The sequence below is a fragment of the Centrocercus urophasianus genome, unplaced genomic scaffold (assembly GCF_019232065.1).
Source record: "Centrocercus urophasianus isolate 14NV4802_14NV808 unplaced genomic scaffold, USGS_Curo_1.0 seq_10, whole genome shotgun sequence".
In the NCBI taxonomy this organism is placed as follows: domain Eukaryota; kingdom Metazoa; phylum Chordata; class Aves; order Galliformes; family Phasianidae; genus Centrocercus; species Centrocercus urophasianus.
Genome location: NW_024884142.1, coordinates 16,614,989 through 16,637,549, shown reverse-complemented (window position 1 = coordinate 16,637,549; position 22,561 = coordinate 16,614,989). Strand labels below are relative to the sequence as shown.

General features: G+C 45.0%; 1 protein-coding gene across 1 annotated transcript in view; it reads left to right on the top strand.

Annotated features, from left to right (window-relative positions):
• The window catches only part of GCLC (glutamate-cysteine ligase catalytic subunit), a 31,861-nt gene extending 26,106 nt beyond the window's left edge, over window positions 1-5,755 (top strand). The window contains exons 13-16 of the mRNA XM_042838911.1: window positions 856-937; window positions 1,025-1,125; window positions 1,225-1,345; window positions 4,037-5,755. Of these exons, the coding sequence (XP_042694845.1) occupies window positions 856-937; window positions 1,025-1,125; window positions 1,225-1,345; window positions 4,037-4,242 (510 nt within the window). The 3' untranslated portion in view covers window positions 4,243-5,755. The remainder of the gene's footprint in view (window positions 1-855; window positions 938-1,024; window positions 1,126-1,224; window positions 1,346-4,036) is intronic.
• Window positions 5,756-22,561: the final 16,806 nt, after the last annotated feature.

The following is a 22,561-nucleotide window of genomic DNA, read 5'->3' as shown; positions in this document are numbered from 1 at the left end:
TGAGACTAATCTTACACTGATCTCTTCCGTCTGATTGAGTACTGCTGTAGTTCAGTTAGCTAGTGTGTAAATAAATTCCATAATACAGGAAGAACAAGAACAGGCTTTTGAAAAGCAAAGCTTTGAAAGGTAGGAATTAAAGATGAAACATGGAATTCAGCAATTAGTATCCCCTCTTCTACAGGCAACGTAGTAAAACTAGTGTCCAAAATAAGCAATGTTCATTCCCTCAGGATACACCTACCAAAGAACTTGGACAAATTCTCTGTCTGTAAACTTAGGAGCAATGCTTTGTTGTTTGTAGGTTTTCTGGGAAGTCTGCAATGTGGAACTACTTTTCCGGCAGCTTATCTGAGTATTTCACAGATGTTTGGATATGGGATGTTCCCTTACAACGTTACTGGAAGTGTTTGAATTTATTTTAACTTTTTTTAGAAACAGCTATAACTTTTCAGAAGACTTCAATGACCTTGTTAATAAAAGCAGCCGACTGTGGATAGGAGGATAGCAATTTTTGTCTGTACACAATGAAGTTGCATCTGGATACACGCAAAAAAATCAGATGGAATGCAACCTGTTACACACAGCTGCATTCTGTTTTCAGTCTGACTTATAAGATCAACGTAGCATTTTCTAACAGTACCTCTCCTGCTGGAGACCTGATTTTATAGTGTCACCTTCTCATGGTTTTGTACAGAACCAGTAAATACTTATTTCCAGAGTTTGGTCTTATGTGGTAAAGCAATTAAAAACGCGACAGATTTTTCAACTAGTGAGACTCCAAACTAATGTGAGGGTTTGGAGAGTCCTCGCTTTCTGTAATGCCATTGATCTCTGCAATATTTGCTTTGCTAGGTGGATGAAAATATGAAGATGGCCCAGAAAAGAGATGCTGTTCGGCAGGGAATGTTTTACTTCAGAAAGGATATTTGCAAAGGTATCCCAGCAAGCATTCTAACAACATGATGGTCAATAATTACTGCATTTCTTCTGACTTACTACTTTCCCTTTGTCTCTCATGAAGGTGGAAATGTCGTGGATGGATGTGGCTCTGCACAAAATGGGACGGGCACAGACACGGAAGAGTACACCTTAATGAGCATTGATACAATTATAAACGGGAAGGTCATAGCCTCTTTACCTGGGACACACAGCCTTCCCCTCTGCTCTGTCCCCCTTGAATTGACTAAGCATGTTTCATGCTGACTGTGTTCTCTCATACAGGAAGGAGTCTTTCCTGGTTTGATCCCAATTTTGAATTCTTACCTTGAAAACATGGAGGTGGATGTGGACACAAGATGCACCATCCTAAACTACCTGAAGTTAATAAAAAAGAGAGCATCTGGTATGTTTGACGCTTTCAGGCACTGATTTTCCTGCTGTTTTTCTACTTCAAATGTAATAAGGATGTTCTCTAATTATCAGTTGGGTAGAACTAGTGGCAACTGTGACTTTCTGGTGAAGTGTTAAGTCTTAGGAGCAAAGGACTGACAGGTCCTTTGGCTTAAATTAGGTCATGTTTAATTCTGTTCATAAATGTTTTGTGATCCGTTTTAGAACTTAGGAGTAATTGGTACGTTACTCCCAAACTGCAGTTGTATTTCCAAGATATTTTTTCAGCAGCACTTTTACGAGTATGTGGGGCTGGGTCTGATAGCCTGGCAAAGGGCCTGGCTCCAAAGTGTGCTGGTGTTAAGTTTGGTTAAGCTCTGATATGCAAGAGCATGGGGACTTGTCTTTAGTTCCCTGATAAGAAAGTCCTTCTGTAAGTAGTGAAAATCTTCGAACTCAAACCAGGTTCTTCTCCTGCCTTTTTCATGCTGCATTGCCTTCTCAGGTGATATAATGACTTCTTATGCTCCTTCTTTAAATGCAGCGGTGTACTGAGCAGAAGATGCAGGCCAAGGGCTTTCATTCAGAACTGGACTTAACAATTGTTAGCAGCTTTATACTGAAGTACAAATCCTTCTTGTGCCTTCCATGCTCAGTTTAGCTAGACAGTTGTACAATCAATGAATATACAGATGGTATATGTACAATCAATGAATATATCAATGAATCAATCAATGAATATACCATCAAGATGGTATAGTATATCCAGGAGTTTGGCTGATGTAATTATGATACTAGACTAAGGAAAAGAGGACACTCACCCTGTCCTGGGCTCATGTAATAAACTCTGTTGGAGTAGATCTCCAGTAAAAGAGATCCTTCCCCACTGGCTGTCAGCTCTTAAATGGGTCTAGGAGAGGTGGAGCCAAGCTCATAGAACGGCTTGGTTGGAAGGGACCCCACAGATCATCAAGGCCCAAGCCCCTGCCACAAGCAGGGCCACCAAGCTCCAGATCTGGTTGTCCAGGACCACGGCCTTATGAGTCAGAACACAAATTTTATTTGTGATACACTCATTGGTTTTAAATTAGTGTAGCATTCTTTTTTAATTACTGAAGATTACGATAGAACATTCTAGCTAAAGATGTTTTTAAAACTGAGGCAAAAATCAGGTCTTTCTCCTGCCTCTTAATTTAATGCTTTAGCAGCTCTAGAGAGTGGTAACACGTTTTAATTAATTGTTGCTTTCACTGAAAATGTTCTTTCAAAGCCTGCTTGTTTGTGGAAGGTTTCTGTCCCTCAGGTAACACAGATGAGGGATTTGGTGCTTGACTTAACAAAGAGAAAGTAAACTGGTAAGAAGAAAACATTTGAGGTTCGTTAACCCTCAAAGTAGCAGAGCTTCCAAAATATTCCATTATTTTGTATTGCTTATAATTAGATTTTAAAAATGCTTTTGGAAAAAAGAGAGATGCAGAGATACTTTTTTTGTATTCTTTTTCCTGAAGAGGTTATTAACCCAGGCTCAACGCTGTGCCATGGGTGTTTCACATTCAAATGTGATTTCCAATTATTTCAGGGTTTCATGCCTTCTAGTTCCTATGCTGCATGGTAATGTTTCTACTGCAAAATCATGAACATTGAAGTCTGCTCACAAGTATAGTCTTCCAGCCTTGAAATTCCTTCCTCCCATATTTCTTTGTTTGCAGGTTTCCTTGCATGTTTTTTCTGCTTTTTCCTAATTTCTTAAATACTTGTTTTTTAGGGATGCATCCTGTCAGCCTACCGTGATGTCTTACTGTCATAATTACCTTAATCTTATACTCATTGGAGTTTGCTTGCATGTACTGCATTCAGGAGTGAGATTTAGTAGGCTGAATGCTGGTGTCCAGCTGGCTCACAGCTGCTCCTTCACAAGGACACAGGTCTCCTATAGGCAGTGTGTGTTACTTGGTGCTGGGGGCCCTGGGGCATCTGATGGCTGCCCTGTGGCCAGCAGTATCCTGCGTAGTGAAGCAGGGGCAGTGTGTGCAAGCCAGGAGCTGCTGTAGTTGGGAACCTGCCTGTCTTCTGCTAGAGGAGCTGCCAGAGGGAAAAAGTAAGAGAGTGATTAAGGGCACATGAAGCAGAGATAGCAGCTGAGTTGGATGGAAAATTATATCGGATCACAGAATGGTTTGGGTTGGAAAGGTCCTTAGAGATCATCCAGTTCAACCCCCGCCATGGGCAGGGCTGCCACCCACCAGGTCAGGCTGCTCAGGGTCTGTCCAGCCTGGCCTTGAGTTCCTCTGGGGTTGGGGCATCCACAACTTCTCTGGGCAGCTGTGCCGCTGCCTCACTGCCCTTCATAATTATTGTAGTGGTGTCTGTTGGTTTGTCTCAGACAGCTTTTCTATTGAAGTGTTTTAAAGACCCCTTGCTATTCGATCTGTTGGTAACGCCTGTTCTGGCATCTGAGTGTGATGCCTTTCTCTGTGCTGCTTTTATAAAAGATTTGAAATTTTGAAGATTGTACCAGAAGAGTTTGGGACTGTCAGTGATGCGGCAGCTGGATTTTGCTTGAAGTTTTAGCCTCATTAAAAAGAAAAAAGTAGGAATGCGTTTCCTATGAGAGCATGAACTGTTAATTAATTGTGCGTGGAATGTTGTGTTTTACTGCTACATAAGGTGCACTAACTGAAATTTGGTTTTGTTTTACCCCCAGGAGAACTAATGACAGTTGCCCGGTGGATGAGGGAATTCATCGCACAGCACCCAGACTACAAGCAGGATAGTGTGATAACAGATGAAATGAACTACAGCCTTATTTGGAAATGCAACCAAATCGCGCTAGGCCAGGCAGAATGTCCAGAACTGTTGGGGGTAGGATTTAACAAGAAACCAAGTGGAAACAAAACTGACCCTTTGTAATGAATGTTTGTTAAATAATAGAAAGTTTAAGTCTTTTAGCTAAGCACTAGCAAAGGTACTGTGAATCTGATACAGTTTCATGGTGTGAAGACCAAAACAGGGATACTGCACTCTAAAATGGGCCAATGCCTAAATATTCGTTTAAGGCATCCTAAAGTGGGCATAATCTTATTGTTAAGGTTTATACAATGTACATGTAAATAGTAAAATATTTTTATGATTAACATCAATGTATTTTAATAAGCACTGTATCTAAAGTTATTGTGAATTAGCTCATTAACTTTTTTATGCTTAGAAAAGGAAAATTGTCCAGAACAACTTTGTAAATGTAATGGTACTTGTATATTATATGCATTCCAGTTACTGAATGTTTACTGTAATTTTTTAACCTGGAATGTGCTGAGTAATCTACCTTATTGTGTAAGAAAGGAAAAAAAAAAAAACCTTAACCTACCTGACTCCCAGACTTCTTCCTTCCATTTTGGTTTTGAAAGTACTTAAGAACAGAAAAATGCATGTGCATCCCATTTGTTAATCTCTACAGCAGTTTCTCAGTTGCTGCAAGACCTACATCTGGGTGCACAGTGTAGAATTGGAGGAACAGAGCTATCTCTAGTCAGATAACACAACTCCCTGTTTCCTGGTAACTGCAGTTTTACACAAGTGCTGCCATTTTCTTTCATAACCTGCATTTCCTACAACAAGAACTCCATCTTTTCCCAGAACTTTTTTTTTTTCCTAGCATGGTTCAGAATTTTGCCCCACTTTTTATGATCTGACAGAACAGCAGAAAGAGGGAAGAGCTGATGTAAGAGAGGAGGAAGTGGGAGCTGAACATAAAACTGTCCTTATGCAGGAATCAGGTGACTGCTCTGGGCTCTGGCACTCCTTCACTGCTGGGAGAGCCTGCGTTGCTGCTGCTCCCACAGTCAGTAACAACTGCAGGACCTTTTTGTTCTTCCTAATGGTTGAGTTCCTCATTCACTATTAAAAATATTTCTGGCAGCATGTTTATACTTCATACAGGTAGCTGAGGTACCTACAGAGCTGTAAGTATGGGCAGCTTTACCTCCTCTATAAAGTAATGCAAGGAGATCATGGAGCATGTGAGTCCTTTGAACTGGGAGCAGTGCTGGCAGTGACTGTAAGATACATAAAATTTAGCCATTGCAACTGTAAATAAAGCAAACTTACGGGGCCTTTTAATTTAGCTTCTTAACTGATTCCTAAAAGTGCATTGCATTATGGATGCATTATGCAAAGCTTAATGCAAGAGCATATAAATATCTGAGGTGTAATGATCTTTACCAAGGACTAATGGAGAAACTGCATTGAAAAGGTGCACTAAAGAGAGGCTTTTATGTACTGACATTAGAATTTGTTCTGTGTTCACAGGTGTGCTTTAGAGAATAAAAAGAGTGCTTTTTATGTGGTGGTGAATTTGTTTTAATCAAGGTGTAGGTGTATGCTAATTAAGTTTGTGTAATAAGGAAATAAAATAAAATTTGCAGTATGTGTTTGTCACTTGCATGAGTTGGAGTCGGTCTCAGATTCAAAAAAGGAACTCTTGTACTTCCTGAGGACTGATAGCAAAGGTTTTATCACTCCTGCAACAGAAATTGTGTCATCTTTGATGCAGCATCTGTCTGACTGTGTAGCAGGAGGTGCTGCAATTGAAAGAACCCTTAGGAAAATGACTGCTTCACTACTGGTAGCATATCAATGTAACATATCAGTGCATCCTTTAAATGTGGCATTAAGTCACCATTCTGTCCTAGGAGGTGGCTCCTGTCCTCTGGATAACTGACTGTTGTCCTGACTCTTAGAAGCTGTGGCCTCCGGCATCCGCTGTGCTGTATGCACACTTTAGGGCAGGACAGGAAGAATCAAGCCAGGCTGCTGCTTGTTTGCCCAGGTGTCCATGGCTTTGGTGACTGAGCAGCTGATGTTTCCCAGATGAAGAGATGCTCTGGGTGCTGGACATGTGAAAGCTCCCAGCCATTGGTGCAGGGAAGGGCAAGTTTTGCAGCTGGCTGCGGATGTGGCCAGGGGAGGCTGTGTGGTACCTTTGTGAAGAAATCCCTTGAGCTACGTGCACAAGATTTGGGGTCCTACCATCATGAGGTGCTATCATGGATATAGCAACCCTCCTGAAAGCCATGAGAGCAAAACTGAACACCCCAAGTTAATGTGATCGGTTCCTTGCCCAAAAACATTCATAGTGTCTTGATCGTGGCACTTTGTGTGAGCATCACGATGTCCTGGCTCCGGTTCAGCTGCAGTAATCTGACTCCTTCCTGCCTTTTCAGCTTGAAGACCCTGTTCTGATTTCTTGGAAGTCTTGGCATCATAAACAATATTCTGGGACAGCTGTCCTCTTTCCTGAAAAATCATGCAGCTTGAAACTGCAAAACAAATGTTTACAGTCACCGTGTTTAGTTTTACTAGAGGATTAGGATTATATTCTGTGTGTAGCTCTGGTTTTGCAGCAAATTTAAGTGACAGCAGAGGTAGCTCCAGCAGCTGCTTAGATAGCTGGAGCTGGATGTCAGCAGGAAGGAATTGCTGCAGTCCCTCCAGGAGCTGGCCCATTCTTCTGACTGCCTCTTATGCATATCAGCATATGCAAAAACACACTGCTGGGGATATTCTTTAGGAAAGCAGATGAAGGGACAAAAGTGCAATAGTCCTCCAGCTGGCAGCAATGCGAAACAGAAGGTTGCTATTGAGCATAGTGCTGAGCAGTGTGAGAGCCTGTGGTGTAACACCAGTCTAGAAACAAGATTGTGACATTGGAGCATGGTAGCAGGGAACATGGGTCTCACCAAGTCCGAAAGACCTGATGATTTGCTGGAATTTCCTTGAAGCATCTTTGCTTGGGGAGGAACAGCTCATCTGCCCCTTGCCGGTGCAACAAAAGGGCAAAAGCAAGGAAGTTCCTGGGTCACAATAGACAGCTGTGAGTGAAGAGGGAAAAAACAAAGCGATGCCAAAGCATCCACACACCACCTGTTTTCTCTGCCTGGAGTCCAACTGGAGGTGGAAATGTGTCCTGAGCAGGCAGAGCAGAGGATGGGAGCAGGCAGCCCCTGCCGAGTAGCGCCGTGCCCTGTGAGGGGTTTGGAGGAGGCAGTGACACAGCGACACCGCCTCATCTCCCAGAGCTCGAGGGGCGCTCCTTCAGAAGGTTTAGCTGTCTGCGAACTGAACAACCGGGTGAGCAGCCTGTGTTAAGTAAGAAATGGCTCCCTAGTCTTTTCTAAGTCCATATGCGTGTGCACCTGTTAATTTAGCTCTCCAGTTTATTCCCGTATCTCAATATCTTCCCCAAACTACCCTGTTATGTGGACCTACGGGAGCTGTAATCATCCTGCCAGTGAGAAGGCAGAATGGTTCAGAGGGCAGCACCCAGAGACAGGCTGCTGACAGGAGTGCTCAGAATCCTGCAGGGAAGCGCTGGTATGCGGCGGCTCCGCAGAGGGATGCTGGCGCGAAGTGGCTCGGTGAACTTGTGCAGGAGGAGGAGAGGTCGTGTGAGGTGAAAGCAGCTGCGGGAGGCGGGAACGAAGTCTGAGAGTGAAGCTGACGAGGTCGAATGTCAGAAATCGCCCGCTCTCCCCGCGCAGCGATTCGCGGGGCAGCCGCACCACGCTGACCTCCGGCTCCCTGGCATTTTTCAGCTCCGTTTTATCCTCCGCTTACGCCACTCGGTAAGCTGGGCTTTGTGCCTTCAGCCCGTTCCCACAGGAGCACACAGATGAGGGGCCGCACAGCTAATCCCCGCTTTCCTCACAGCACGGGCACTCGGAGGCCAACGCTCGCACTGCTGTCCTCAGCTTGCTCCGCACAGCCGGGTGCAGAGCTGCCCCTGGGCCGGCCCCACCGTGGAACCCGGGCCTCGCAGAGCGGCCTCTCCTGCCTGCAGCTTGTCCCGGGGGAGCGCAGAACGAGCCACGATCCTGCCTGGGATCTGATCTTGGAGCAGGACGAGCTCGTTGCTAAGCCCGGCGCCAGCCCTAGGTGGCCTCCTAGGCTCAGCGGGCTGGGAAGTGCAAATCACAGTGCTGGAGGAAGGAGGAGGGAAAACAGTCACAGCCACAGCGGCGGATCAGATCCAAACCATCTCTGGGTTCTGGCTGCAGGGATCTGCGGCTCTGCTGAGCACAGGGTCATGCTGCGTCCTGGTACGACAGCTGGGGACAGAGCCGGCAGCCCTCGTGGCGGCAGCATTTGCCTGCACGGGCTGGGAAATGGGGCAGGCAGTTCAGCTGCACTGAGAGCTCTGCCCAGAGCAAACCACCTCTGTGTGAATCACAGTGTGCAGCGCCCAGGTGCTCCTGGGCATGGCACGTCCCAGTGGGCTCTGCAGGGTGCGCAGGGGTTGCTCTTAAAGTGTTCACTTCTGGGTGGCAAATGTTACTTTAGGAAAAAAACAGCAAGAAGCTCCTATCTAAGACTGCTCAGAGAATGGCACAAAATAACGTATTTCAGATTTTTGTCTCTTCCCCTTCATTTATGGCCTGCAGCCTGCTGTGTCCCTCAGTTGTGGCTCTGATTTCCCACAGCACAGCATCTGGCCTTGCTGGGAGCTGGCGCTAGAACAAGACTGCATTTCTCATCCTACCTCAGAAAAGCAAAATCAAGTGCAAGGTCCTGCAGCTGGGTTGGGGCAATTCCAAGCACGAATCCAGGTTGCATGGAGAATGGCTTGAGAGTAGCCCTGAGGAGAAGGATTTGGGGGTGTCAGTTGATGAAAGATTCAACATGAGCTGGCAGTGTGCACTTGCAGCCCAGAAGGCCAACCATATCCTTGGGATGCATCAAGAGAAGTGTGACCAGCAGGTCAAGGGAGGTGATTCTGCCCCTCCACTCTGCTCTTGTGAGACTCCCTCGCCCCGATCCTGCACCCTGACAGCCTTCCCCTCCCCCCCGGTTCTGGAGCCCCCAAAACAAGAAGGACATGGATTTGTTGAGCAGGGTCCAGAGGAGGGCCACAAAGATGATCAGAAGGCTGGAGCACCTCCCCTATGAGGAAAGGCTGAGAGAGCTAGGGCTTTTCAGCTGGAGAGAAGGCTGTGAGGGGACTTTTTAACAGCCTTCCAGTACGTGAAGGGAGTCTACAGGAAAGCTGGGGAGGAACTTGTTAAAAGGGCAGGTAGCAAGAGAAGGAGATGAATTGGCTTTAAACTGGAAAAGGGTAGATTTAGACTAGATATTAGGAAGAAATTCTTTACTGTGAGCATGGTGAAACACTGGAACAGGTTGCTCTGTGAGGTTGTGGATGCCCCCTCCCTGGGGGCTTTCAAGGCCAGACTGGATGGGGCTTTGAGCAACCTGGTCTAGAGGGAGGTGTCTCTGCCTATAGTACGGGGGTTGAAACTCGATGATCTTTAAGGTCCCTTCCAACCCAAACCATTTTATGGTTCTAAGAAACGGCACAGAAAGGAGGATTCAAGATGTGCACCAGAGTATCCAGAAGAGGACTCTGCAGGAGATTGTGTGCAGTCTTGCACAAAGTCTTGTAGCTGTTCTCAAGGCAGACCAGAGCAAGCTCTTCTGAGCACAGAGGAATGCATCCTCTGGGGCTGTGCTGTCCGGAGGTGGGGATGACCCAGGTGCATCCCTGCTTAGGATGTCATCATTCTGTTTCCATGAGGAATAACACTAACACTGGTCTTGAAGAACCCAGGAGATGATGTGATGTGGTGAGTCTAATGCTCTAATTGCAATTAATATTAAACATTCTGATTTATTCTGTCTACCAGCTGCTCTGTATTTATCACATTTCCTCCACTGTGCTCAGAGTTTGAGAGAGGTGGTGCAGTGACAACCTCACACATGCATCTCCTATCTCTTAACATGAAGAAACAAATCTGGTCTGTACTAGTGACATCCTTGTAACAGCTTTTACCAGTGGAGCCCATTGGCAGGAAGGGCTTATAATCAGCCATTCTTGTGTTCATGTGACACCTACCATGAGAAGACATCTGCGAGTTGTGCAGTGTTAGAACAGGCTCCATGTGTCTTGCCTCCAGGAGACATTACAGACAACATTGAAGTCACTGAATGCTAGTGCTTTGTCCTCATGGCACATCACCAGTTGGGTATAGGCTGCTGTGACAGGCCCTGCAACAGGAGCCAGTGACATAGTAGCTGCTCTCCAAAGCTCTTTACACGGGGAGAAAACACTCCATAACATGAGGTTTCTGGTTTTGTGGCCTGTTTGGCTGTTTCCCTCTGGATAGGCAGGGGAGCAGATCTCAGCTGCTCTGCTCTCATGAGTGCTCCCATGAGACCTCAAACTTGACACAGAAATTAAAAAGGCAGCCTTCAGGGAAAACAGCTGGTTCCATCCTTGCTGCTCTCTTTAGCAGCCTGACCTTCTCCTCCAGCACACCCCTCCCTTATCTCCAGGCAGAATGTCTCCGCTACTGGGTCTCCTCTCCCTTGCTCTTGTGCAAGCTCTGCCTCCATCCTCCTGCCTGGGAAGATGACAGCTGCACATCCTCCCACAGCAGCACAACAGCAGTCTTGAGCTCGCAGGAAGCAAAGCAGGAGACGGTGATCTCTTCCTGATGCCAGAGGGAGGTGAGAAAGGCAGGAAGACCTGTGGAGTCAGGCATGGAGCAAGCCATCCAATAGCCCTCATTGAAAGGCCCCATTATTATTTCTTGCTCCCAAAGAAGTCTCAAGGGTTAGGCACACTAGGGATGTACAAACTGAGGGGGAAGAAGGTATCTAAATGCTCATGTTACAGGGTTGTGTTGTGTATGCCTGTTTTTTTTTGTCCATGGTTAAACAAAAAATTAAAAAAAAAAGAAGAGGGAGATGCTGAAGAGTCCCAAGCTCAGCTTATCTGGCCTTTGATCTCAAAAGCACAAACTGATCTTTCATTGTGGACAAAAGAAGACAGGGCTGGGACAGCTATAAATGGTCTGCAAAGAGGCAGGCAGATGAAATTCTGCTTTCATCCAGAGACAGGAAAGCAGGTAGCAGCTATGGAGATCTTTTGGCCATAGAATAGAGGTGAGAAGAAGAGAACCCAACAAATGCAACCAGATAGAGTGGGGAGATAGCTGGGAGGGAACCCAGGAATGGGCAAACATGAAAAACCCGGGGCAGATTCCATGGTGGGACAAGGTGTTGGTGTCTGGCACCTGATGGTCCTCAGAAGGTGAGGCTGGTGTGCTAATTAGGACCAGGGGCCTTTCTGGTTGCAAAATTTTATCTTGAAAAGATAAAATTAAAAACATAACAACTCTAAGCCACTCCTTGACACTTAGACACCCACAGATGATTGCCAGTGAATGCTCTTAGATTCTTACCTCATGAGCTTCGGCATGTGGCAAAACAGGCAGGGAGCTTCTATGCGTGTGGCTAATGGGGAACAGGTTTGGGGTGTGCAACCAGGAACGCTTTTTCAGCAATCCTGAATAATGCTTTCTCAGTGAGAAGAGCTGTGGTTTCCATCCTCATCTACATCTTTCTGTGTGACATGCATAGACTGGAAAGGCATTAAGCATTTCTGGGTAGAAATGGTAACTTCAGATGCCTCAGAGAAGCATCAAAACTTGCTGTTGAGAAAAGGGAGCTCTGAGAGGGTGAGGCTGTGGGATGCTGAGATTAATGCAACCAGGACAGCACCATGAATGACAGTGGCTGTGTCTCACTGCTGTATGGTGGCAGCTGAAGCTTTATGTCACTCATAGCAGTGATCCTAACTCAAAAGCTTTTGTAGGCTTAGAGTAAATTTTAATCTAGAACAGGAGTGGCCAAAGTCCATTTATGTTGACAGTTTTCTCCACGATGGACCACGGCATCAGACACTTGTTCATTTACTGCCTTCTCCAAGTGCCTGAGCTCTGGATTTCTCTCCAAGCTTGGACTGCATCTCCAAGCTTCCCAGGCATCTCTGCAAGTACCTTCCAGACACTGTGGAGCACCAAAAGACCTGTATAAATTGAATCACCATCCAAACCTACAATGCCCAGAGTCTCAGAGGAACAGATGTTGGGAGGAAGCAACAGGCATTGGCAATCCACAGGTTGTGATAGTGGCATCTTTTGCTTTCTCAACAAGGGCTTATCCTCCCTATTGTACTTTACTACCATAGAAAACAAAAAGAGTAGAACATATTTTTAAGCCTCTGTATAAATCAGTAATATACTGACATCTTCATTACTGTGCAATGTTCTGCTTGCCTTACCTCAAGAGGCATAAAATAGAGCCAGAGACAGCCAAGGCCAAAGAGAACATTCAGGAAAAAAAAAAAAAAAGGAAAGAAAATAAAGAGAAGATAATGCAACCTAAGGCAGGGACTGCATTAGAAGCCCTGAGCACTGGGAGCTGCTTCAATATTCAAGCAGTCACTAATAGAGTATGCAAAAGGAGAGCATGGGCCACTCAGACTTCTCATCTAGCAGCTAAACATTTCGATCACCAGCTTCCTTCAAGCACCAGCTTGCAGTGCACTGCAACTACAGAATGTGTCCACGCTGGTTTCATGCTTGGCCATGTTTAGTATGAAGGAAGTCTTCATCACCATAAGACAGAATCACAGAATACCCCAAGTTGGAAGGGACCCACAAGGATCATTGAGTGCAGTTCCTGACTCCACACAGAACCAGTCCAAACTCAAACCCAATGTCTGAGAGCACTGTCCAAACACTCCTTGAACTCCAGCAGCCTGGGGCCGTGACCACTGCCCTGGGCAGCCTGTTCCATGCTCACCATCCTCTGGTGCAGAACCTTTCCTAACACCCAAACTGACCTTCCACTGACACAGCTCCATGCCATTCCCTCAGATCCTGTCACTGTGAACAAAGAGATCAGTGCCTGCTCCTGCACTCCACCTTAACCATCTCTATTAGTTTTCCAAATCATCTTTTCTGGTCATACTAATAGTAACCGCCCACATTTTAGGAAGCATTGTTGTAATAGCCTGTTAACAGTAGCCATTCTGGTTGCTTTGAATTCTAAAGATACCTTACCTTCCCCATGAAGCAAAGTTTTAGGCTACAATATGTCCCTAGGAAAGCAAGCAGTCACGGCAGGCCTAATATGCACATAAACATGTGGTTAGCTTACTCCCTGGCACAGTCCCAGCTTGGTCGGACCAGCAGTTTGCTAGCCTACACCATGCATGGCCCAAAGAGTTATTCAGGTGGGCAGGATGCAGCCGTGCTGCTCAGATGGGCAAAGTTTTTGATTGTGTGGCCACAAGCTGCCTCAAGGTGAGTTGACCTCCTTGGACTGTTTCATTTTCTAGTACAGATTCAACCTATGTACCTCATACCAACTTGCACTGGAGGGAATATGACATATCCATAAATAGCTATGAAGACTTTTAACTTTCATATATCCATATTTTTTCTTGGTTTTGCCAGCAGACCTCTATACAGAACTACAATTTATGCTGTTGCAGTTATATGTAGGAGTACTTGAAGGCATATCGTGTACTATGGAGGAACCAAGGAGCCCTTCACAGGTGAAGAGCTGGTCAAGTACAGAGGCTCCAAGCAAATGGCACAGCCTTAGAAATGTATGATTCAACCTTGTGAAAGTCAAGCAGCAGTCTCATATAATACATGCTCTTCATACACACTGTCTCCAAGTCCAGTTTTTAGTAAAATATCTGAAAAGCTACATCCAGATGTTCTGTCTGAAATAGCAAACAGATGTTATCATGCACGGAAAGGATCTAATATCATTGCATGTTCCCTAAAGCATGCACAGAAACTGATTTTCTGATAACAAAAGTGCAGCTCAAACTACTTAGCAATTTAGAAATGACAGAATAGAAGAACAAAACTGTAGAGGTTGGAAGAGTCCACTGGAGCTCGTCCAGTCCAAAGCATTGCTCAAAGCACAATCAGATGAAATAAGTCACTCAGGACCGTGCCCAGTTGGATTTTGAATGTCTCCAAAATGGAGACTGCATCCTCTCTGGGCAACATGTGCCAATCTCACAGTGCCAAAGGTTTTTTCTAATTTCAAGTTTCAGTTCATGCCTCTCGTCCTGTTAACAGGGTACCACTGATAAGTGACTTTGTCTTTTTTAAGCCCTCCCATCAGGTATTTCTCCATACCAACAATATCTCCCTCGACACTTTGCTAAGGAAAGCAGTTCCAGCTCTCTCAGCCTCTCCTCATATGACAGATACTCCAGTGGCTTTATCACCTCGCTGATCCTTCATGGAGAGTGGAATATGAATTACATCTCTTGTTCTGCTGGCAACACTCTGCCTAATGCAGTACATCTTGACCTTCTTTGCCACGTGGCAGAACTTCTGACTCATGGTCACTTTGTTGTCCACCAGGACCCCAAGAACATTTTTCTTCAAGGCTGCTTTCCAGTTGGTTGGCCTCCATACAACCTGTACAGCAGCACAGGGTGACTCCTCCCCAGGAGCAGGACTCTATGTTTCTCTTTACTGAGTTTCATGAGGTTCCTCTCCATCTATTTCTCCAGCCTGCCAAGGTCCCTCTGGATAGCAGCACAACGCTCTGTTGGATCAGCCACTCCTCCCAGTTTTGTCCCTTCTGCAAACTTAATCAGTGAAGATGTTGAGCAATATTGGCCTCAGTATCAATGTCTGGTTACACCATTAGGGAATGACCTCCATTAGGGAATGACCTCACCTGGATTTTGTGCCACTGATAATTGCTCTCTGAGATTGGCATGTCAGCCCTTTTTCAGCTGATAATTCCTTCGCTTGTCTATGAGAATTTATGGGAGTGCTGACAGGCTAAAGTCAAGACAAATGACTACAGCTTCCACCTCATCCACCAAGCCACTTGTTGTAGAAGGCTACTATGTTGGTTATGGACAATTTCTCCTTCATAAATCTATGCTGATGGCTCATACTTTCTTCTTCTCTGCATGTCTGGAATGGGTTTCCAAGAGCTTTTTCTCTACCACCTTCCCTGGAATTGAGGCAGAGTTTTGCAGAGTCTTGACCTTGCGCCAGACGTCAGGTAGTCACATCAACAATTTGGTTTTAGCTGCTCAACTGTTGTGATATGACAAGGGAAAATGTTTTCAAACTAAATGAGGAGAGATTTAGATTACACATGTAGAACTTTTTTACAGTAAGGGTGATGAGGCTCTGGAACAGGTTGCCCAGAGAAGTGATGGAAGTCCTATCCTTGGAGATACTCAAGGTCAGACTGGACAAGGCTGTGAGCAACCTAAAAGAGCTGTAGGTGTCCCTGTTCATTGTGGAGGGATTGGACTAGATGACTTTTAAGAGTCCCTTCCAATTCAAATTCTAGGATTCTATGTTTCAGAACAGACCGTATCTGTTTGTATACCCACCCCACTGATGCCCTCATATCCTCCCTTCCATATACTCCCACTGATGCTTGCTTTCAGCTTCCCACTAGGTGCCCTTTCACTAGACCTGTTTGCTGTGCTTGAAGAAGTGCTGTGCTTCCTGGTTTCTCCAAACACAAATGCATTTCCAGTTTTCCTTCAAGTTCTCATTGTTCATATTTATTTCCAGTGAAAGCTGTTTCCAGTGCTACTGGCCACGGTTTGGTCCTCAGCTTCTACCAGCTGTATGGCATTTATCTCAGAAAGATAGCACCTCAGAGCAGGGATGTCTTACCCATGAAGACTGGAGAACCATGCAGAAGTTTGATTCACTGCCTGGTGGTAACTGATGTCCATTTTGTATCAAAATAAGGCAGGCAGCCAAACTCTGGTTCTCTCACCTGTGTTGGTATGAATGTAGAGTTGCAGCTCTGAGGTTATCTCAACATTATGCTGACAGTAAGTGAGGGCAGGAACTTATACAGCAGGAGGGTTTTGCAAGTGAAATGGGTAAATAGATTATCTTTTGTTATTCTTAGCAGCTTGTCCATTCTTTGCCAATGTTATGTAACCTACATCTGCAGTCAGGGTTTGTTTAAACACATAAGGCAATCTCCATAAAGTCACTTGCAGATACACTGAATTAATTTCGGAAAAATGTCATTGAACATTTTAACAGGACGAAAGCAGAGCAGGAGTGCAGCGCATTTGCCTGCTGCTCAGTCCTTTCCACTATACCAGATACTAGCATCCAATGGCTAGAGAGAGAAAGCTGTGCCTGACAAATCCCCTTTTGAATGTTTAGAATTGTGCAGAACTGTTGTAAGTGCATTTTAGAGGAGGGTAGAAGTCCTTTTGACAGAAGTCAGGAAGCTGTATTTTGCTAAATGCTTTATCTTTTTCAAAACTCATAAGGTAAGATATATGGCCTTACTGCATTTAGACCTCATCCTTGCTTATTCCTTGCATAGTAGATTAAGAAAATGCCACACAACTTTGAATTACTGCAACGGGGCACTGTGGTTACTGCACTGCTGACATACATACTTATGTACATCTCTCTGGCAAGGTAAAGGAGCCTGCAGGGTATCCACATATTAAAGCTTCTTCCTGCAGCCAGAGGACATAATTAGGTCACAAAACACTGCAAGTTGTTTCTCTTAAACTGATGTCTTTTTTGGTATTAGGATTAGTGAACAACTGAAGATTTTAAGGTGAAAATGAGTCATTTGAGCTGTCCTGGTGGCAAAACCAAAATCACCTCTTGCTGCAGGCTGAATTTCTCATGGATCTTGGAAGAAAGGGTAAAGAATCAACCAAAGGAGTGTGCACACATTGCAGCTCATTGTTTTGCTTTCAGTAAAACCCTCTGTGAACCATGAAAAGACACATTTCTAGCTATCATCATATGTTCAGCTCCTGCAGTTGCTGCTTGGCAAAAGATATTGAGCTGGCATAATCTTTTTGGCACTGTAAAAATATTGTCACCAGATCAGCTTAGGAATATTTCTACACTAATAAAGCACTTGCATTTATCTAACAGGCTTATCCAGCAGCCCCTGAGCAAGCAGAGAACTTGACAACTGGAAGTAGAAAAGGGGAACACAGCTTCCAGGAGCAGTACATGTGCACCCAGCAGCACAGCACTGCCCAGGCCTGTGTGTTTGTCAGGGCTGAGGAATGCCTCATTGACAAAGACGGGAAGTGCTGATACATTTTCCCCAAGTCAGGCATTAGAACTGTTTTTTCCCTGCTATTAATGCCACCATTTTCAAAAGTGAAAACAAAGGGCATTTGTTCTTACGGGTTTGGGGGAAAAAAACGTTTACATATAATAGGAATCAATCTTTTTTTCTTTGTCAGAAGTGGTTCTTTGGGGGCTTTTGGCCATACGTGTTTAAAACCCAATTGTTTTCCTCTGTGTTTTCTGAGTTTTTCAGCAGTTGTTCCTCTCTGAGAGGTCGGCAGCAGAAGTAAATCAGTTTCCATGTGCTTAAAAACAAAGGAACAATGAAACATTCAGCCAAGCTTGCCTCAACGGATCTCTTTTTTTTTTTTTTAACTTTCAGAGCAATTTGCAATAGGAGAATGGCTGAACAACTCGAGATCCCAGAGCATTTATGAGGAAAGGCTCAGAGTGCCGACTGTGACTGCTGGGAGATTCAGGGTCACATTCTCCCCCTCTTAAGCTCTCAAAAGTCCAAACTGAACTGAGAGAAGGATTTGACCTTATTGTATTCTGAAAGTAGATCACCGTGATGAGTGAGAAATGTTTGCTAACTGAAGCGCAGTAACTGGGTGTGCGATAACCGGCTCGAGGTTTTCCAGCAGCAAGAGCAAAACCCAGGTTTGTGGTGGCAGTAGTAGAGCAGATTCTGCTCGTGGGTCTGGGGGCTGGAAGTGCAAAGTGGAAGCAAGGCAGGGGGTAGGTGCCTGGGTTTGGAGGTGAGCACAGCCCACAGCTCCCAGCAGCTTGCTCCCATGGGCAGCCATCAGCTCTGCCATGTCTGCTCAGCCTGTGGCCCTTGTGACATAAGTCTCACTGTTTAAATCCTTTCAGCTAACAGGTTTTACATGATAATCCTACAGGATGATAGCACATAAGCAGTGAAGGCCAACTGTCATCTGAGAACCTGCCTGACTGCATACACACTTCCTTAAATGCAGATGGCACTTGCAGTCAGGGCTTTCAGAGCAGGTGGTGCTGGGACCCTAGTTTGTACCTTCAGAACAATTTCCATCCCCGTGGTCTGAAACTACAACAAAAATATTAACTGACTTGCTCTACTAACACATGGAAAACAGGCACGAGGACATTTCCTACCCTGCAGTGTGCCCATCCCATCGGCTGGGAGCTGCAGTTGCTTTGTGACACAGGTGCTTCTACCCGGTGGGTCAGGCTGGTAAATGAAGAAAGATACCAAATTTGGTTTAAATTTCAGCAGGTGGAATGTAATCATGCAGGCTGGAAAATTGCCAAGGTGCTGATTAGCGCCCTACAGAAAGCCACAGGGAATCACTAATAATCAGGGCTATTTGATTAGCTGCTGCTCCATTCTGCATGCAGAGCTGTGTTTTTCCCGCTGTGCTTGGTGGCTCTCCTGGTGCTTGCCCTTACGTGCCCCCTCCGCAGGGCTGGCAGGCACATCAGGGCACCCTCTTTCCCAGGAAAGTAAAGCTCTGCTGGCACATAAAGGATTGCCCTTTGTACCACGGCCTGAGCGCTACAGCCCCTGGTATGTTTTGTTTCTTGTTTTGTGCCTTTCTTTGGGAGCAGGATTCAGCCTCGGTGCCGTCTGTGGAACTCTGCCTTTGGCTGGCTGTTTTGCTACTGCTGGGAAGCGTTTCCAAGAAAGCTGAGCTACAGCTTCTATTGCTGGTTTAGAATAAGATATTTATGGTTCTATTTTTCACCACTGGTATTTCAAAAGAGAATGTTAAAACAGGTTTGGTATGAATGGTTGTATTCTTCACAGTTTTACAGTTTAGTCAACACTTCCTCTGCTTTTTCAGGCAGAACTTCCTTGTTATCATCTCTTTTTAAACCTTATCTAATTTCTGCTCTGTGGCTATTGTTTTTCAAGTGCCTTTCCTTTGTTTTCTTCACTGAATCATTTCCATTGCTCTTCAATTTTACTTCCATTGAATCATAGAATAATTTGGGCTGGAAGGGACCAAGGAAGGAGTTTCTTTTCTGTTTGTTTTTTTTTTTTTTCTCAGCTAACTAAAAAGAACTGCCAACACCATAAATACATGTAATTTAAGTGATGCTTCATAAAAAGAATGGAGACACAGGAAGGAAGTATGTATTTTTAGAAGAAGAGGATGTTGTGAAAGTACCTGCGGAGAGAAGCTTACCATGCTGATGCTGAAAGAATTGTATGTGGAATGGATGGATGCTTTTATGATTTAATTTCATCTGAGCAATGAATCCTGGCCTGATGGAGGAACTTAGCTCCTGACCACAAGGGTCAGTTTGTTCCTGAGGTGACAACATAACCACATAGTTTCAATGTGAAGAAGGAGACTTCTGTATTGGTCTGGTGAACTAACCTCACACGTTCCAGTGCCAGGCCGAAAGGCTGCAGCCAACTGCCTTGGTCAGGAGGGCATGGCATCAGCCGGGAAGGGACAGTTGGTGCAGACAGAAAATCCCAAGGAGGTGCTCGTGTTACTAATACAAAATTGCCCTGCAAATGGGTGAGACCAACAGATTAGATACTAGAGAAGGATGGAGGCAGTTCATGTAAACTCCATCTCAGCCCACTGCTCTTCCCAGCAAGTAAGAGCAAGTATTGGTAATGAAGCAGGCTGCAGTGTTCTGCTGGGCTACATCCCCAGCTGGGGCATAAGGATGGCCATGTCTAGCACTGGCTGTTAGGATTTAAATGACTAAACTTATTTTTTAATAAAATTCTGGACAAGTTAAACATCAGTAGAGACTTGTACCTCTCCCACCAAGCAAAGCTTCTGCTAACAGTGACTAGTGCACAAACATCATGCTAGCAGAGCAGTGGGTTCTGAATAATACCTAATTCCTTTAGACCCATGGCTGTCAGCAGAAGCCTCATGAGATATCTCCTCTCCATTCCTTGTTTCCCTTTGCAAAACCATGCTTATTGCATGAAATATGCACTTGTCCCACCTCCACCTTGCACCTCAGGGAAAGGCTTTGGTGTTTCCTGCCCTGAGGCAGCACAGGGCACCTCATTTGGCAAAGGCCAAAGCGATATAAAAAAACATGAACAATTAGTCCCTACAAATCTCCTGTAACATCTTGGGTCTCCACCAGAGATATTATTGGCATCTTGTGGTGCCTTCAAGTGCCTTGCAGCTGGGGAGAGGAGGGAGCTTGAACTAAGCCAGTTCCTTGTCTGAGGATTTAACCCAAATACCTTCACCTTCCCAGTAAAAACATGCCTTGCAGTACCTCAGAGTGCAGCCTGCAGTGACACATCCTGAGGCAAGAGGCAGCCCTGACTCACAGCCTGGAAAACAGCTATCACTTCCAGGCAAGGGCTGGGCCCAGCCCACACCTGAAGTACACCATCCCTTGGAGAGCAAACTGCACTGGAAATGCTGCTTGTTTCACTCGTCTCCTATGCTGTGCATGACCAAGTGACCTCAGTGATGGTTACCTGCTTTAACTTTGCATTGATGCTCTTGGAAAAGAGGTATCCTGTCCTGCCTGCTGGCATAGAGCTCTATGCAAATGGTAAATGCTCCTGCTGGGACCAGTGGTAGAAACTGCACTCATCATTTTCTTCAAGTCTGAGATTTCTTCAGGTGGGCAGAGAATGATATGTCATGGCACTGAGCTTGGCAGGCACCAGCAGTGGTGGTGGTTGGCTGAATCTCCTGTCTAACACCTGGGACAACAAGATGGCATCAGCACAGCTGGGCCCTAAATCATCTTTGATTGCCTGAAACCCTCATCAAAGAGGGAATTTAGTGCCCCTCCTTTGTTTCCCAGGTAATAGTGCATTTGGGCAAGCCTGCCCTCTCGCACTGGAATTTATACATACCCCAACCACCAGGGAGTTTTGCAAGGGAAAGGCCATGTGTCTTTATCATCCCCAGGAGGAGAAGCTTTGCAAGAGGCTTCTTCAGTATTAACAGCCTATTTCAGTTCTGGTATCAAAACTGTCAGCTTAGTAACAAAACAGCTGAGAAACAAAACTGCAAATAAACAAATCCTCATTACTTCACATAATGAGATTTCATTTTCAACCCATCTCAGAACAAAACGCTCCCGAACACAGGCTTGTGGCTCTGCACTGGGCAACTGGTTGCACTGCAGCCTTTGATACAAGTTGTCAAGAATAATGCATTTTTCCTTTCAGAGACAAGGCTGGAAAGCTCCTGAGCCCTGGTGCCGGATCCAAAACTGTGGGGCTACATTTGATAACGTTTTGATTTAGATAAGAGTTTTAAGGCAGTAATGGAAAGCGAAGGAAAGGAGGGCTGGGAATGCCTAGACTGAAACCTAGGTGAGAGTCTTCACGTACTGAAACAAGCACCAAAATGTATCTCACAGCTTTAATGGAATTCCTCGTGATTTGGAGTGCTCTGAGCTCTGAGAAGGGCTGTGGGCTGGCACTTGGGAACTGCAAGCAGCAGGGGGACTACGGTTTGGCAAATGAGCCTTTGTCAACTGAATGTAAAGAAGTGCCTGAGGCAGTGTTCCCAGTCTTGTCAAGGAGTTTTAAAATGACGTGTTCTGTTTGCACTTTGGTGTGTTTTGTGATTCAGCTGGTGAGCTCTGACTTCTTACTAAGGCAGGGTGACAGCTCTCCAGTCATGATCTGTGGTGTCTGTAATTTCACTTCTCTATTTCTGTACAGAATGCAGAAGTATTGTTTGGTAATTAAAACTGAACTGAATGCAGTTTCTTTTTTTTCTTCATAGGAAGTTACATTGGATAAAATGGCATTTAAAAAGGGAACATAACAAATGCAGTGTTCTTAATAGTTTTACCCAAAGTGATGTAATTTGTCATGACCCAAGGACAGTTTGCCACATAAAATCCAATTTTTTTTTTGTCTAAATCAATGTGAGGCTCATTCTTTCTGCTGTAAAAATCAATGGCAATTTAACAAGTTGGGACCTGTTTCTGTGAAAATCTAAACCAGATCATTCTCTCTCGCGTCTCTTCCTTTCTGCAGATGAAATAAGCAAACCTATGCCATGTTAAGCTTCGTTCAGTTCTAAATAAATGTTGCTAAAGATAATTCCAAACATACTTCACTCTTTTGCTTCAAACGTTTTCTTTACATCGTCTTACCCATACGTTTGGATCTGTGGGCTCTCAACAATTCCACATGAATTTTCCAAACTACAGAGAGCTGGACAGCTTTAGTACACGTGATTGTCTCTCACTGCTGTGTGACTGTGGGGATCTTACCCTGCACATCCTAACAAACTTCAGAGACATTTCTGAGAGCCTTCAGAGTGCAGACATTGCTTCCACCTGATGTGGACTTGCTACAACTCACAGGGGCCAGT